Raw genomic sequence first — 14,048 nt, forward strand, 5'->3', positions numbered from 1 at the left:
TGCATTCCATTATTTTATGATTACTGATCACTTGCAAATCTCTTTGAAATGCTTTGATGTGTATTAAAGTTGCCACATAAATGACGTTTTATTGACTGAACAAAAAATTTTGTGCAAAAAGGTGAGAAAGGGAAGGGGGGGGAAAGGGGGGTAAGGAAAGAGAGAGAAGGAAGGATGGGGAATGCGAGGAAAAGAAGTGATGGAGATGGAGGAAGAAGAGGATGAAGCAGGCGGCACAGCAACGGAAGGAGGAGAAAAGAGCGAGTGTGTGTGTGTGTCTGTCTGTGTGTGGGTGGGGGGGTCAGAGTAAACATCGATGCTGGATGAATGCAATTTTTCCCTTTTCTCCACATCTTCCCCCCTTCCTTCTCCTCCTCCAAGTGAGAAAACAAGAGGCACTGCATCATCCCGACAGGCGGAGAAAGAGAAGAGAGGGAGAGAGAAAGAGGGATTGTGACGGAGGGATAAAGGGCTATCCGTCTCTGTCTGTCACCTCATTCATCGTCCCCTGCTCCGTCCTGCCGGCCCATCCGTCATCCGCTGTCACACAAACATACAGGCGCAGGCCGACACACAAACCTTCACTCGCTCTCCGCCCTGTTTCACACATTCACAACGATGACAGACGCACAAACACGACGACCAGTTTCACACGTTCAACAATGATGCGCGCAAACACACAACTTCCCCCCCCCAAAAAAGAGACTACATTTGAAAACGGCAAACAACTTCGCAGACGCTCACACTTTCGTGCACGCACGTACACCCTAAGTTACGCTTTGAAAACTCGGCACCGCCGCACAAACCCGCGCACACGCCGCCCTACACCATCGACTGCCAGTTCTGTCCCTCCTCTCTCTGGTTCCATTCCGTTTTTCCCAGAACTCGAGTCAAGACACTCCAGCAAACAGCCGGGTCACTGAGCTCACTCAGCGATCTCAGAATCAGGTTTGGGATCCAGAATTTTGGGCCTGATCTGAACAGACCCATGGAAATTAATTTCAAATAAGAGAGCCAATCTGACAAAGGCCTGATGGCTGTCAGGGAGATGGGCCCAAAAAGGAGAAGATCTATTAGCAAGCTCCCAAAAACGACACCTCCGGCTCCACCGTTCTAGCTGCTTGCTAGTTTAAGATAGAAACAGAGATATAGATCAATGGACAAACAACAAGACAGATCTCGTGGGAGTAACTCCTTTGTGATGAAATACCTGAATACACAAACTGCTCAACCTCAATACACAGAATTGACAAGAACAATGGATATATATTTAAAAACTCCAAATATCTCCCCTTGAAGATGTCAGAACAGAAATATTTCCCTTCATGCACATCGTCTGCCACCACTGCAGGATGCTTCGCTGAAATCTATGAAGCCGCCTTTCGTTAAACACTGAAGTACTATTATATCCCACTGAAGATGTTGCACCAAATTATTATCATGTACACCTTCACGTGGTGTGCAGCCGTCGTGTGAAACTTCATGGAAATCCACCAACCAGCTTAGCAGGAGTTCCGCTCTTACACAGCTCGTAACGGACAGGGTGATTTACTGTTACTCGTGCTCCCTGGCTTTGGAACAGCCATTGCTGCTGGACGTCACTGCTTCTTCTGCAACTGCTAATGATCTGGGATTCCCGTGAAGCAAAGAGGGTGGATTGCAAATTCTACTCAATACAGTTTAATTGTGATCACGTCTTGCAAGATCGCGTCAGTGCGTCTGAAATCAAGGTTTGAGTTGTCTGTGCACCTCAGTCACATCTCTGCACGGCTGCGACCAGACTTGATGGCAACCGATCATCTCAGCAGGCGGTTTTATTGATGAGCTCCTCCCCTCAACTTAATGTCCTGATGGTCTGTGGGATCACCTGCTGAGGTGATCAGTCGTGAAGAAAACCTGCACCATTTTGGGGGAGAATCTCTACTTACATCAAGAGAATAATGATTTCCTACACAGTGATCCTGCAGACATGCTGAAATAAGTGTTGAACAGTAGAACTGCTAACACACATACACATACATACAGAGTTGGATTCACTTCTGTTTTCACTCAGCCGTTTGAAGGAAAAATCATCACCTCGCATTGCGTTCTAAACTTCACTTGGAACTGAATGGAGACGTACTCCTCTTTAGAAAATTTACACAAAAAAATTTATAAATGGATTAAAAAATGGCAGTGTGACTGCACGGATCCTCACCTGTAAAAACGGAAATTCACTGATCACCGCTTAAAAGTGATTAATAGTTCTGTTGGTGTCGCGGAGTTGCACTTGAAGATTAATGCGGGATTACTACAGGTCAATGCACACATTAATTTAGGGGCGATGTGTTGATTGGCAGCTGAGGTAGTCGGGAGGATGGAGACAAAGGAAGAAAGAAATCAAGAGAGTGAGAAAGTTTTAGAAGACGTGAAGTGAGAACAGAAGATGGAAAAAGATCAATGGGAGAAAGAATTCAAGGATTAAGAAACATGATGGAGGAGGGACAAAAAAGTAGGCTTGTTTTAAAAAAAAAAAAAAAAATCAGAAAACCAAATGAAGGAGGCAGATGAGGAGGAGGAATTGGGAAGGGGAGGGGGAGGAGGAGGATGGGAGAAAGGTTGAAAGGGATGGAGGGGAGGAGGAGGTGGAAAAAAAGATAGTCGAAGAGAAAAAAAAAAACAGAAAACAGAGAGAGAAAGAAAAAAAGAGAGGACCATGAGGGAGACAAAGACCTACTTGTCTCAAGTCACTGAAGGCCAGAAGCAACGTGTCACCCTGGAAGCCTGCGACCGGGCCGGCTCTGGCAAAACCTGTGGGAAAATACAAACCCGCCCCCCCATCCACCCCCAGAGAGAGGGAAGACAGGAGGAGGAGAGAAAAAAACAGAGGGGTGAAAAAAACAGAATAATAAAGGACCTGGTCACATTCGCTATGCATCGGGATAGATTGGCAGACAAATGACAGCCTGGGGAGGAGGGAGAGGAGCAGGAGGAGGGAGGAGCAGGGTGTTAGAGTCATGTCGCTCCCTCAGAGTGTGTGTGTGTGTGTGTGTGTGTGTGTGTGTGTGTGTGTGTGTGTGTGTGTGTGTGTGTGTGTGTGTGTGTGTGATATTCAGTATCACAATTGTGTTCGAGGGTTTGATATTTCGCTTACATTTTGGATGGTTTAAGTGTTTATAGAGTTATGTACCTTGTGGGATCATAAATCTATTAAGTTACTTTTGGGGACAAACTTTACACTACAGCTTTTTTTTCTTCAAAATGAATTTCTGGAAAATTATTCAACAAATTTACTTCTACAGCAGACAACAGGTGTCAGATCTCAAATACTGTCCACAAAGAATAAACATCCAGATGTCCCTTGTCACGAGTAAGCACACTGGCCAGAGTACCAATGAAAAATAAAGCAAACAAACAAACAAACAAAAAAAAAAATCACTTTTAACAGGAAGAAACCTCAAGCAGACAGACTCAGTGAGGTGGCATCTGCAGAGATCAATCAATCAAGACAGTATGGACTCTGGCACGCCACAGTTTGAGGTAAATGCAAGGCTTTAGCTGTGTCTTTATATTGGTAAAGTTAAGACGACTCTCCAGGGAATCTCAGGGAGATGTCCCCTAAAGTAAGCGTTTTGTATGAGCTGGTCTTAAATGTGTACAAATGGAGCTATTTTGCATGTTGTCTTAAGAACGTGACATTGTCAGCATGTTTTCTTGTTTTTTTTTTTCTTCTTGATCAGAGCTTTACGTGTTGGGGAAGAGTCAAGGATGGGTGTATTTTGAACCCGGGGCGACGCCTGGATGTGTGTGTCGGGGTCGTACGGAGTGCGAGCTGGAGTCCTGGCGTTAGTTGGCCCCAGTAAAAGAGCGGAGTAGTATTCTAAGGGAGGGAATGAGAGAAAAGAGGAGTGTTGCAAAGAGTGGGGGGGTAAGCCGGTAGCTAATCTCTTTCACCTTAGGACACACATTCACACACACAGACCATACACACCACAGCACGAATTACACGCCTGCCATCTTTAGTGACCCATGACATCCACACAAATTTGCACTTTGATACTTGTAACCCTCACTGGTGTACTGTGCCATAAAAAAAAAAAAAAGTTCCCGCCTTCTTCATGACCCTCTCATGATTTAGAAACGTTGATACAAAATATACGAAGTAAACATAAAATACAGCTTTTAAATTTAAAATGGACTTATGCCACAGATGTTTTCTGCTTGGCATGTCCCTGTGCACAACAAAGAGGTCTGATCCAGAATGAACCAAATACAAAGTGATTTTATTTTGAAAAATCGGTTTAAATTCAAGGTTAATTTTATCCAGATGGTTAACTGTTGAAGTCAGTCAGGAGCCAAAATGGATTAAATATGGTGGAAGGGTTGTATGTTACATAGATGACTTTGATACATTAGTTCCCATTTCAGGGAGAAGTGACCAAATGTCACAAAGGACTAAAAATAACTATCATTACATCACAAAAGTCATTAAAGATGTCAAACACATTCGGTGGGTAAATAAGTAATCTCAGAGTGCCTCGTCGAACTGAAGTTACAAATTTATCCACCACCGTGTCTCTAGCCCAAGTCAAGCGAGTGATCAGATTTGCAGTAGTTGATTCCAGACACCATAACTGCCAATTTTTTTTGTTTTGTTTTTTAAGTTGAGGCGGATTTCTATTAGGGTGATATATGAACTTCTCATTTGCTTGTTTGTTTATTTAGTTTTTGGATCAAAGACACACACACCTTCAACTGCTTATCCAAGATCCAAGTCGCGATGGGCTGGAGCCTATACCAGCAGTTATAGGGCGTGAGGCGAGGTACACCCGAGACAGTACACTTGGGTGGACGACCTTCAGGTAAACTGAAAAAAACCTACATTTCTAGGTTCCCTAAAACAAAAGTACCCCCTCAGGGCCTCCAGAAGGGTCATTTTCTTGAACACCAAAATGAGAAAATTTAGCTTTTGAAATTGAAATAACTCAATATGCCCCCATCAATGTATTTTAAACCAGGCAGGTTTGTATGTCTACTCTTTGTCATCTAAAGATTAGAATATTACAACCCCTGGCAAAAATTATGGAATCACCGGCCTCGGAGGATGTTCATTCAGTTGTTTAATTTTGTAGAAAAAAAGCAGATCACAGACATGACACAAAACTAAAGTCATTTCAAATGGCAACTTTCTGGCTTTAAGAAACACTATAAGAAATCAGGAAAAAAAATTGTGGCAGTCAGTAACGGTTACTTTTTTAGACCAAGCAGAGGGAAAAAAAATATGGAATCACTCAATTCTGAGGAAAAAATTATGGAATCATGAAAAACAAAAGAACGCTCCAACACATCACTAGTATTTTGTTGCACCACCTCTGGCTGTTATAACAGCTTGCATTCTCTGAGGCATGGACTTAATGAGTGACAAACAGTACTCTTCATCAATCTGGCTCCAACTTTCTCTGATTGCTGTTGCCAGATCAGCTTTGCAGGTTGGAGCCTTGTCATGGACCATTTTCTTCAACTTCCACCAAAGATTTTCAATTGGATTAAGATCCAGACTATTCGCAGGTCATGGCATTGACCCTGTGTCTTTTTGCAAGGAATGTTTTCACAGTTTTTGCTCTATGGCAAGATGCATTATCATCTTGAAAAATGATTTCATCATCCCCAAACATCCTTTCAATTGATGGGAGAAGAAGTGTCCAAAATATCAACGTAAACTTGTGCATTTATTGATGATGTAATGACAGCCATCTCCCCAGTGCCTTTACCTGACATGCAGCCCCATATCATCAATGACTGTGGAAATTTACATGTTCTCTTCAGGCAGTCATCTTTATAAATCTCATTGGAACGGCACCAAACAAAAGTTCCAGCATCATCACCTTGCCCAATGCAGATTCGAGATTCATCACTGAATATGACTTTCATCCAGTCATCCACAGTCCACGATTGCTTTTCCTTAGCCCATTGTAACCTTGTTTATTTCTGTTTAGGTGTTAATGATGGCTTTCGTTTAGCTTTTCTGTATGTAAATCCCATTTCCTTCAGGCGGTTTCTTACAGTTTGGTCACAGACGTTGACTCCAGTTTCCTCCCATTCGTTCCTCATTTGTTTTGTTGTGCATTTTCGATTTTTGAGACATATTGCTTTAAGTTTTCTGTCTTGACGCTTTGATGTCTTTCTTGGCCTACTATTATGTTTGCCTTTAACAACCTTCCCATGTTGTTTGTATTTGGCCGAGAGTTTAGACACAGCTGACTGTGAACAACCAACATCTTTTGCAATATTGCGTGATGATTTACCCTCTTTTAAGAGTTTGATAATCCTCTCCTTTGTTTCAACTGACATCTCTCGTGTTGGAGCCATGATTCATGTCAGTCCACTTGGTGCAACAGCTCTCCAAGGTGTGATCACTCCTTTTTAGATGCAGATTAATGAGCAGATCTGATTTGATGCAGGTGTTGGTTTTGGGGATGAAAATTTACAGGGTGATTCCATAATTTATTCCTCAGAATTGAGTGAGTCCATATTTTTTTCCTCTGCTTGGTCTAAAAAAGTAACCATTACTGACTGCCACTATTTTTTTTTCCTGATTTCTTATGTTTCTTAAAGCCAGAAAGTTGCCATTTGAAATGACTTTAGTTTTGTGTCATATCTGTGATCTGCTTTTTTTCTACAAAATTAAACAACTGAATGAACATCCTCCGAGGCCAGTGATTCCATAATTATTGCCAGGGGTCGTATAACTGAAGCTGTAACCACGTGAACTTCTCCTTAATATTTTCACACAGGTGACAAAAGAGATGTTGGGAAGTTCTTTTGCATTGATAAAGCATCATTTAGAAGTCGTCTCTCATACTAAATGGTGCCAAATAGTGTGTTTTCCCCCCTTCATAAGTTTTCAAGGGTTAGCAGATCCTGCAGTTGGGGTACACATGTTAATTTAGTCTAATCAAATGTGGTTTTAGTAACCAACAAATCCCTCCCATCATATCCAACCTTAGTCACTGTTTCATTGGAGCCAAGTTTTGTTTTTTGTTAAAATACAGCAGCTGTGACTCACATGCATGAATTTGCTCATATTCTGGGATCCGGCAGAAAAATGAAAGTGAAACATGTGGATTAAGGCGAGCGATGCGCCACATCTGAAATTATTCATCTTATAACCGCTGTGGTTTACCAGACACTTTACTCAGTGCACATTTGTTCCCCTGCAGCAGAACACACAAACCATCAAGATAACGGATGCAGCTTTTCTAGAATAAAAAAAGCTAATTAAAACTTAAACTTTAAAAATTTTTTACACTTTGTGCAGGTCAATGTCAAGAAGCCGACGTGTGGCGGTTTTCCACCTACCGTATTCCTTTTAGTCTTTTCTATTTGACGCTTTAACCTTTTTAATTTTTCCTTTTCTCGACACCCGTCACTTCGTTTTCTCTCTCAGCTGTTGTTTTCTTTCCTTTCCTCAACATTCTCGCATTGTCATTTTCATCGTCCCGATCTTTTCTCGAGGTTTCACTTTTTATTGTCCTCCTCGGCTTCTCCTTCTTCCTGCCGTCGTTGCGTGTATGATTTTGTTCATTTCATCCTTCATTTCCTTTTATCTGCCACAATCCTAAAATTCCTCCTTTTATTTAATCTCTAATCCTCCTTCTGCTCTCTCCCTCATTTCCTCCTCCTTTCACACATAATATTAATTTCCGTTTAATCCCTCCTCTCATGTATTTTTTCTGACCACTATTCTTGTGTATTCAAGCTTTTCATTTTTTTTTATTGGACACCTCTGATTTAATCCCATTTTCTCTGCCCTCTGGACTCTCACCCTCTTATCCATCCATTCTCTTTTTAAGTTAATCTTTAAAAAAAAAACAATTCTTTAAGACCTTCCAACACTTTATTTTACACCTTGTACGATTCTTACATTTTTATAACTTCAGCTTTTTGACCTCTCCACCTCTGTTTTTGTACTTTTCTCTTGTGGGATGGTTTGTTTTATCTTTGTTGATCTCTATTCATCTGTTTTTCATTCTGTGCTTCATACCATCAAATAATCCTTCTTTCCATTTCCTGAAATACTTCAGTCTTTCATTTCTAGTGGTAGGCAGTGCACTGAAAATCTGTATTTAAATAAAAATACAATTATTACCAGAAAAGTAAAATATGACTCAACCAGAAGTGGGAAAAGTACAGAGTCATGAATGAAATTACCCAAAGTACAAGTTTCTTTTTTCAGACTTGGATCTGGGTTATCTTCTCGTGGTTGTTTCATAAAGCTTCCTAAAATCTGAGGGCAGCACCTACGTGCGCCCTCACTGCGATGCACGTGCACACTGACTGTTATTGTAGAAAACATTTGCACATTGTAGAAAACATCAAATACTCCGTCTGCTTTCAGCTGGTGCTCGCGTATTTCCCTTTTAACTGTTATCTGGGGTCAGCGGGACAAACTGTTGTGGAGCCAGAGTGCATGATGAGGAACAGCAAATGGAGGCAAGTAAACAGTAGACTACCCCCTCGAGATATATATATATATATATATATATATATATATATATATATATATATATATATATAGAGAGAGAGAGAGAGAGAGAGAGAGAGAGAGAGAGAGAGAGAGAGAGAGAGAGAGAGAGAGAGAGAGAGAGAGTTGTGTCAGAGTGATTTTGGATAGTTGCAACACTTCTGTCACTGCATCTTCTGACAATGTGTGTTGTGTATTTGTTTTGTTCATGCTGCCAAAGCAGATGGCCGCCCCACTAAAACTGGTCTGCTTGAAATTTCTTCCTATAACTTAAAAAAAAGAAAAAAGAAGAAAAAAAAAGCCTAATGGAGTTTTCTCCCCATCATGTATGCCGGTGTGCTTGCTCATGGGCTGGATAAGGTCCAGATTTGAGATGACTTATGTTACCATTTGATGATGTATAACAATAATATCAATACAGTTTTAATAAGGAATATGTAAAATGCTTGTTACTCTAAAAAAAAAATAAAAAAAAATAAATGCTGTTTTACTCATTTGCGTGACTTGCTATTCGTTACTACCCCACCAGTTCATTTCTCACAACAAAAATTTTGCTCTTGTGCGTCTCCTTGTTGCCTCCTACAGTTTTATTCTTCTTTAAATCCCTCTATTTTTATACTTTAATCCATTTACACTGGCTTTCTTCTTCCGCCATGTTTGCTTTAACTTTCAACTCCCTCGTTCTTTTTCACGTCACTTAATTTTTTTCATATCCCTAATTTTCTTTTCACCTCTGCAGCTTCATTTCTATTCCTCCATCTCTTCTCCCACTTTCCCTCTCATCCGAGCCCTCTGACTGGCCTGAATAAGTAACCTCCTAACCCTTCTGTGCACATCACGTCAGGGTGCGATGTCCGCGCCGACTCCACCAACCCTCATCCTGCAAAAACCTCTCTCTCTCTCTGTATCTTTTCTCATTTGGAAAAGAAGCAACGAAGGGAGGAAAGAACGAAGAGGGAAGAAAGGGAATATGAGATGAAAAAGAGACAAAGTGTGACATAAAAAGGACAGAGATATGACAAGAAGGAAAAGGAGGCCAGAAAATAGAAGATGCTCCCCAAAAACCATCTGCCTGTTACTATGTAGCGCCCCCCGTAGTTCCAAAGACAAACTGTACTCTGAATTTTTCAAAGTACTCCTCACAAACCATTTCACTTTTTCTCATTAATTTCAGCTCTTAATTATTGGAAAATTATACGACAGGGAGATACTGGGAGATTTTGGCAAGTTCCTTATCGCCATGAATTTGTCTTTTTTTTGTGTGCCAACACAGAAGGGAAACAATCTTATTTTACTGATGTAAAACAACAGAAAAAAACAGGCAAAGCATGTGAGTCTGTACGAAGACAACTTCAGGCCAGAAACAAACGGGTGGTTGTGGACGTTTTAAAAACCAAGTGTGAACACATTAATGATGAGTAAAAGTAGAAAATGTGAAGAAAGAAGCAAAATGGGTGAGGAGTTTAAAAACGTTTTAAAACGTGACTGGATGTTTCATTAGTGTCGGATTGTGGGTGAAGGCAGACGAAAGGTTTCAATGGATGGAAAATCTAACCACATTAAGGACAAGATGATAATAACAGCCCACACTCACTCTCGCACTCCTTGACGTCGGTGTTGAGTTGATGCAGCGCTCCCATGGAGATCTGTCTGACCTCCGGGTCGAGCAGCAGCTGCATCAGTAACGTGGAGATGTGCTTGCAGGCCGACATGCAGGCCGTCTGCGCCACCTTACCCTGGACAGACAAAGACAATGTTCCTCAGAGAAACCCGGGAACTGCTCACAGGACATCTTGAACACAAGCTAAGTTTTTAACAGATTAATGTGTAAACGTGGAGATCCCCCCCAATTAAATTTACAACATAAGTGATTTCTCAATATAAACTCTACAGAACAAGTGGGCGGGTTCAATACCAATAACCATGTGCAGCATGTTTGATTTACACACTAGCAAAGCTCATGATGTTTATCCAGCCTTTTATATTTCTGAGCGAGCCATAAAAATGGGATCCTAGTGGAGAAGAAACAGCACAATTGGTGGTTGGACTTGCCCATAGTCACTGCTACCTCCTTTATGTAGAAAAAACACATGTGAGGTAACCTGGACATCTAATTAGGCTGTCCTGTGGACAGCATCACTGCAGGTTATAGGACTTCAGGCATCTCCGACTCTGAGGGATCCAGACTCTGACGTGTTTCTTAATTATTGCACATGCAAAAAACTAAAATTGAAATATTCAGTTGGACTTTTTTCCTTTATTGCTAAAAAAAAATCTAAATACTGAAGCTCTCACATCCATCTAATAATTAAAAGCACTGGGGGGAGGAAAAAAAAAAAACTGCCACAGAAAATGTGATGCAGACTACTTTCTTAACCTTCACGTGTCTCCATTCTGATGAGAACAATCTGGTTTCCAAAAGAGGTGCTTAAGAACTGCCTCGCACAAAAGACAAACAAAGAATAAATCATGTTGTACGAAACCTTCATATTCCTGTGAAGTAATCAGTTCTCAGTATTCCCGGGAGAAATGATCAAACTTGGCTTTGCTGTTTGGAAGAAGTGTTGCTTAGTTGTCCATAAATCTCAATTAATGCACTCAATAAACAGGATTACAGTCGAGCAAAAATGGACTTAAATTTAGTTAAAGGTTGTTTTCTGTGGAGCAGCTCACCTACTTCCCCCATAACAAAGTGGTGAAAAAATTTTAAATAAATTAACCTTATATCTCATATAACAAACCCACAGCAGCAGAAGGATCTCGCCGTGAACGGCAGATTTGTAGCTGGATGTCCATCCTGAAGTTAAGCCTGGGAACCAGCAGTAAATTGGGTTACTTCCCGGTATGATTTTCAACTCTCCCTGCTCCACCCACTGCTAATTAAGTCAGGAGAGCTCAGCCAATCAAGAGCCAGAACACAACCAGAAGCAGTGGCGGCAGCAGGTACATTTGGAAAACATGCCGGTCAGGTGACCTTTGCTAGATTACTAGGGGGAAAAACAAGTTTTTTATTATTTTGTCAATCAACTAGTGGCTTTAACTCCAGCACAACTGTTCCTTGTACAGTGTGAAATTCTAAAATACACAATGTCAAGTTGTTTGGAAAAAACACACAAAGAGGAAGAGTGAAAGTAAGATCTGATGAAGAACAGGTTCAAAATGCTCACAATCCTCATTTGGAACATGAATTGGCTCAGAACCCAAAATTAGTTCCCCATTTATAGTCAGAAAACAGCAGGATCTGAGGTGGGAACTGTGCAGACTTTATGGTTGGGGTATAGTTCTATGTTTGCAATGAATCGATGACACGAACTGAAACCTGTTTTAGCTCTAGATCTTGCTCCAACTCGACTCCTTCTATGCGTCACTGCAAAAGTTTTCCAAGTCAGCACCCCTCCATTCATCCCTCCTTCCAACCAATCAAATGTTCATCAAAGAGCTCATTAAAAGCGACTCCACTCCTAATGATTGAATAAATAGACAGATGAGACCAGGACAGAAAGCAGACAAGGTGGAGGGAACGATGTGAAGCAAAGCATGGAGGCAATGTGCAGACAGATGAAGACACAGACGACAAAGAAATTGAGAAATAGGGATGAATGCTTAGTTTACGATTTATAGATGATATAGATGATCTACACCGCAGCTTTAATCTCTGTGCCATCATCATAACACAAACATATAAAACTCCAAAACAAAACTCACTTCTGACTGAATGCGTTCCATGCATTTATTTGCTGCCTCACACAAGGTGGAAAACAGCGACTAACCGTAGGTCTCGTCACGTTTGGGAGCATGTGCTAGTGCTACATGTTACTGCAACAATCAATCACTTCATAGGCACGCCTCAAGTCCTACGTAGGTGGAAACCACACAAACAGACAAACGGTCAATCAACACTTAAAATACCCGTAAATCTGCTACATCAGTGGAAGCGCGGATGTCCCCATGGCCTCCAGTCATTGAGGACCTCACTACTCATGCATCTGCATGCTGGATCATGCACAGAGAAATGCGCCACATGGCTAAAACGTAAAAGCTGATGTTCTCTGACAATCCCAGTGATACTCCTCATTTTAAGTGACACAAAGTTCGGAGGTCACTAAAATTAATATTGAATCGTGTGTAACTTTGCAAAAACAATGTCGGACTCTGTAGTTTTCTCTGGGCCCCTCCCCAATCGGACCGGGAGTGACATGTTTACCCGCATGTTCTCCTTGAATTGCTGGCTGTCTGAGTGGTGTCCAAAAAATGAGGTGGGCTTCATAGATAATTGGCAAAGCTTCTGGGGAAAACCTGGTCTTGTTAGGAGAGACGGCATCCATCCCACTTTGGATGGAGCAGCTCTCATTTCTAGAAATCTGGCCAATTTTATTAAACCCTCCAAACCATGACTACTCAGGGTTGGGACCAGGAAGCAGAGTTGTAGTCTTACACACCTCTCTGCAGCTTCTCTCCCCCTGCCATGCCCCCAATACCCCATCCCTGTAGAGACAGTGCCTGCTCCCAGACCACCAATAACCAGTAAAAATCTATTTAAGCATAAAAATTCAAAAAGAAAAAATAATATAGCACCTTCAACTGCACCACAGACTAAAACAGTTAAATGTGGTTATTAAATATTAGGTCTCTCTCTTCTAAGTCCCTGTTAGTAAATGATATAATAATTGATCAACATATTGATTTTTTTCTGCCTTACAGAAACCTGGTTACAGCAGGATGAATATGTTAGTTTAAATGAGTCAACACCCCCGAGTCACACTAACTGTCAGAATGCTCGTAGCACGGGCCGAGGCGGAGGATTAGCAGCAATCTTCCACTCTAGCTTATTAATTAATCAAAGACCCAGACAGAGCTTTAATTCATTTGAAAGCTTGACTCTTAGTCTTGTCCATCCAAATTGGAAGTCTCAAAAACCAGTTTTATTTGTTGTTATCTATCGTTCACCTGGTTGTTACTGTGAGTTTCTTTGTGATTTTTCAGACCTTTTGTCTGACTTAGTGCTTAGCTCAGATAAGATAATTATAGTGGGTGATTTTAAGATCCACATAGATGCTGAGAATGACAGCCTCAACACTGCATTTAATCTATTATTAGACACAGTTGGCTTCGCTCAAAATGTAAATGAGCCTACCCACCACTTTAGCCACACATTAGATCTTGTTCTGACATATGGCACAGAAACTGAAGACTTAACAGTATTCCCTGAAAACCCCTTTTTGTCTGATCATTTCTTAATAACATTTACATTTACTTTAATGGACTACCCAGCAGTGGGGAATAAGTTTCATTACAGTAGAAGTCTTTCTGAAAGCGCTGTAACTAGGTTTATGGATATGATTCCTTCTTTGTTATTTTCTTCAATGCCATATACCAACACAGGGCAGAGGAGCTACCTAAACTCTGTGAGTGAGATAGATTATCTCGTCAATAGCTTTACATCCTCATTGAGCACAACTTTGGATGCTGCAGCTCCTCTGAAAAAGAGAGCCTTAAATCAGAAGTGCCTGACTCCGTGGTATAACCCACAATCTCGCAGCTTAAA

General features: G+C 41.2%; 1 protein-coding gene across 1 annotated transcript in view; it reads right to left on the minus strand.

Moving 5' to 3' along the window:
- LOC117505440 (exocyst complex component 6B-like) overlaps positions 1-14,048 on the minus strand; it is a 91,031-nt gene that overhangs the window by 27,397 nt on the left and 49,586 nt on the right. Inside the window, exons 14-15 of the mRNA XM_034165083.1 lie at positions 10,098-10,239; positions 2,717-2,790 (exon numbers count right to left, since the gene is read on the minus strand). Coding sequence (XP_034020974.1) covers positions 2,717-2,790; positions 10,098-10,239 — 216 coding nt within the window. The remainder of the gene's footprint in view (positions 1-2,716; positions 2,791-10,097; positions 10,240-14,048) is intronic.

This window comes from Thalassophryne amazonica, chromosome 23 (assembly GCF_902500255.1).
Source record: "Thalassophryne amazonica chromosome 23, fThaAma1.1, whole genome shotgun sequence".
Classification (NCBI taxonomy): domain Eukaryota; kingdom Metazoa; phylum Chordata; class Actinopteri; order Batrachoidiformes; family Batrachoididae; genus Thalassophryne; species Thalassophryne amazonica.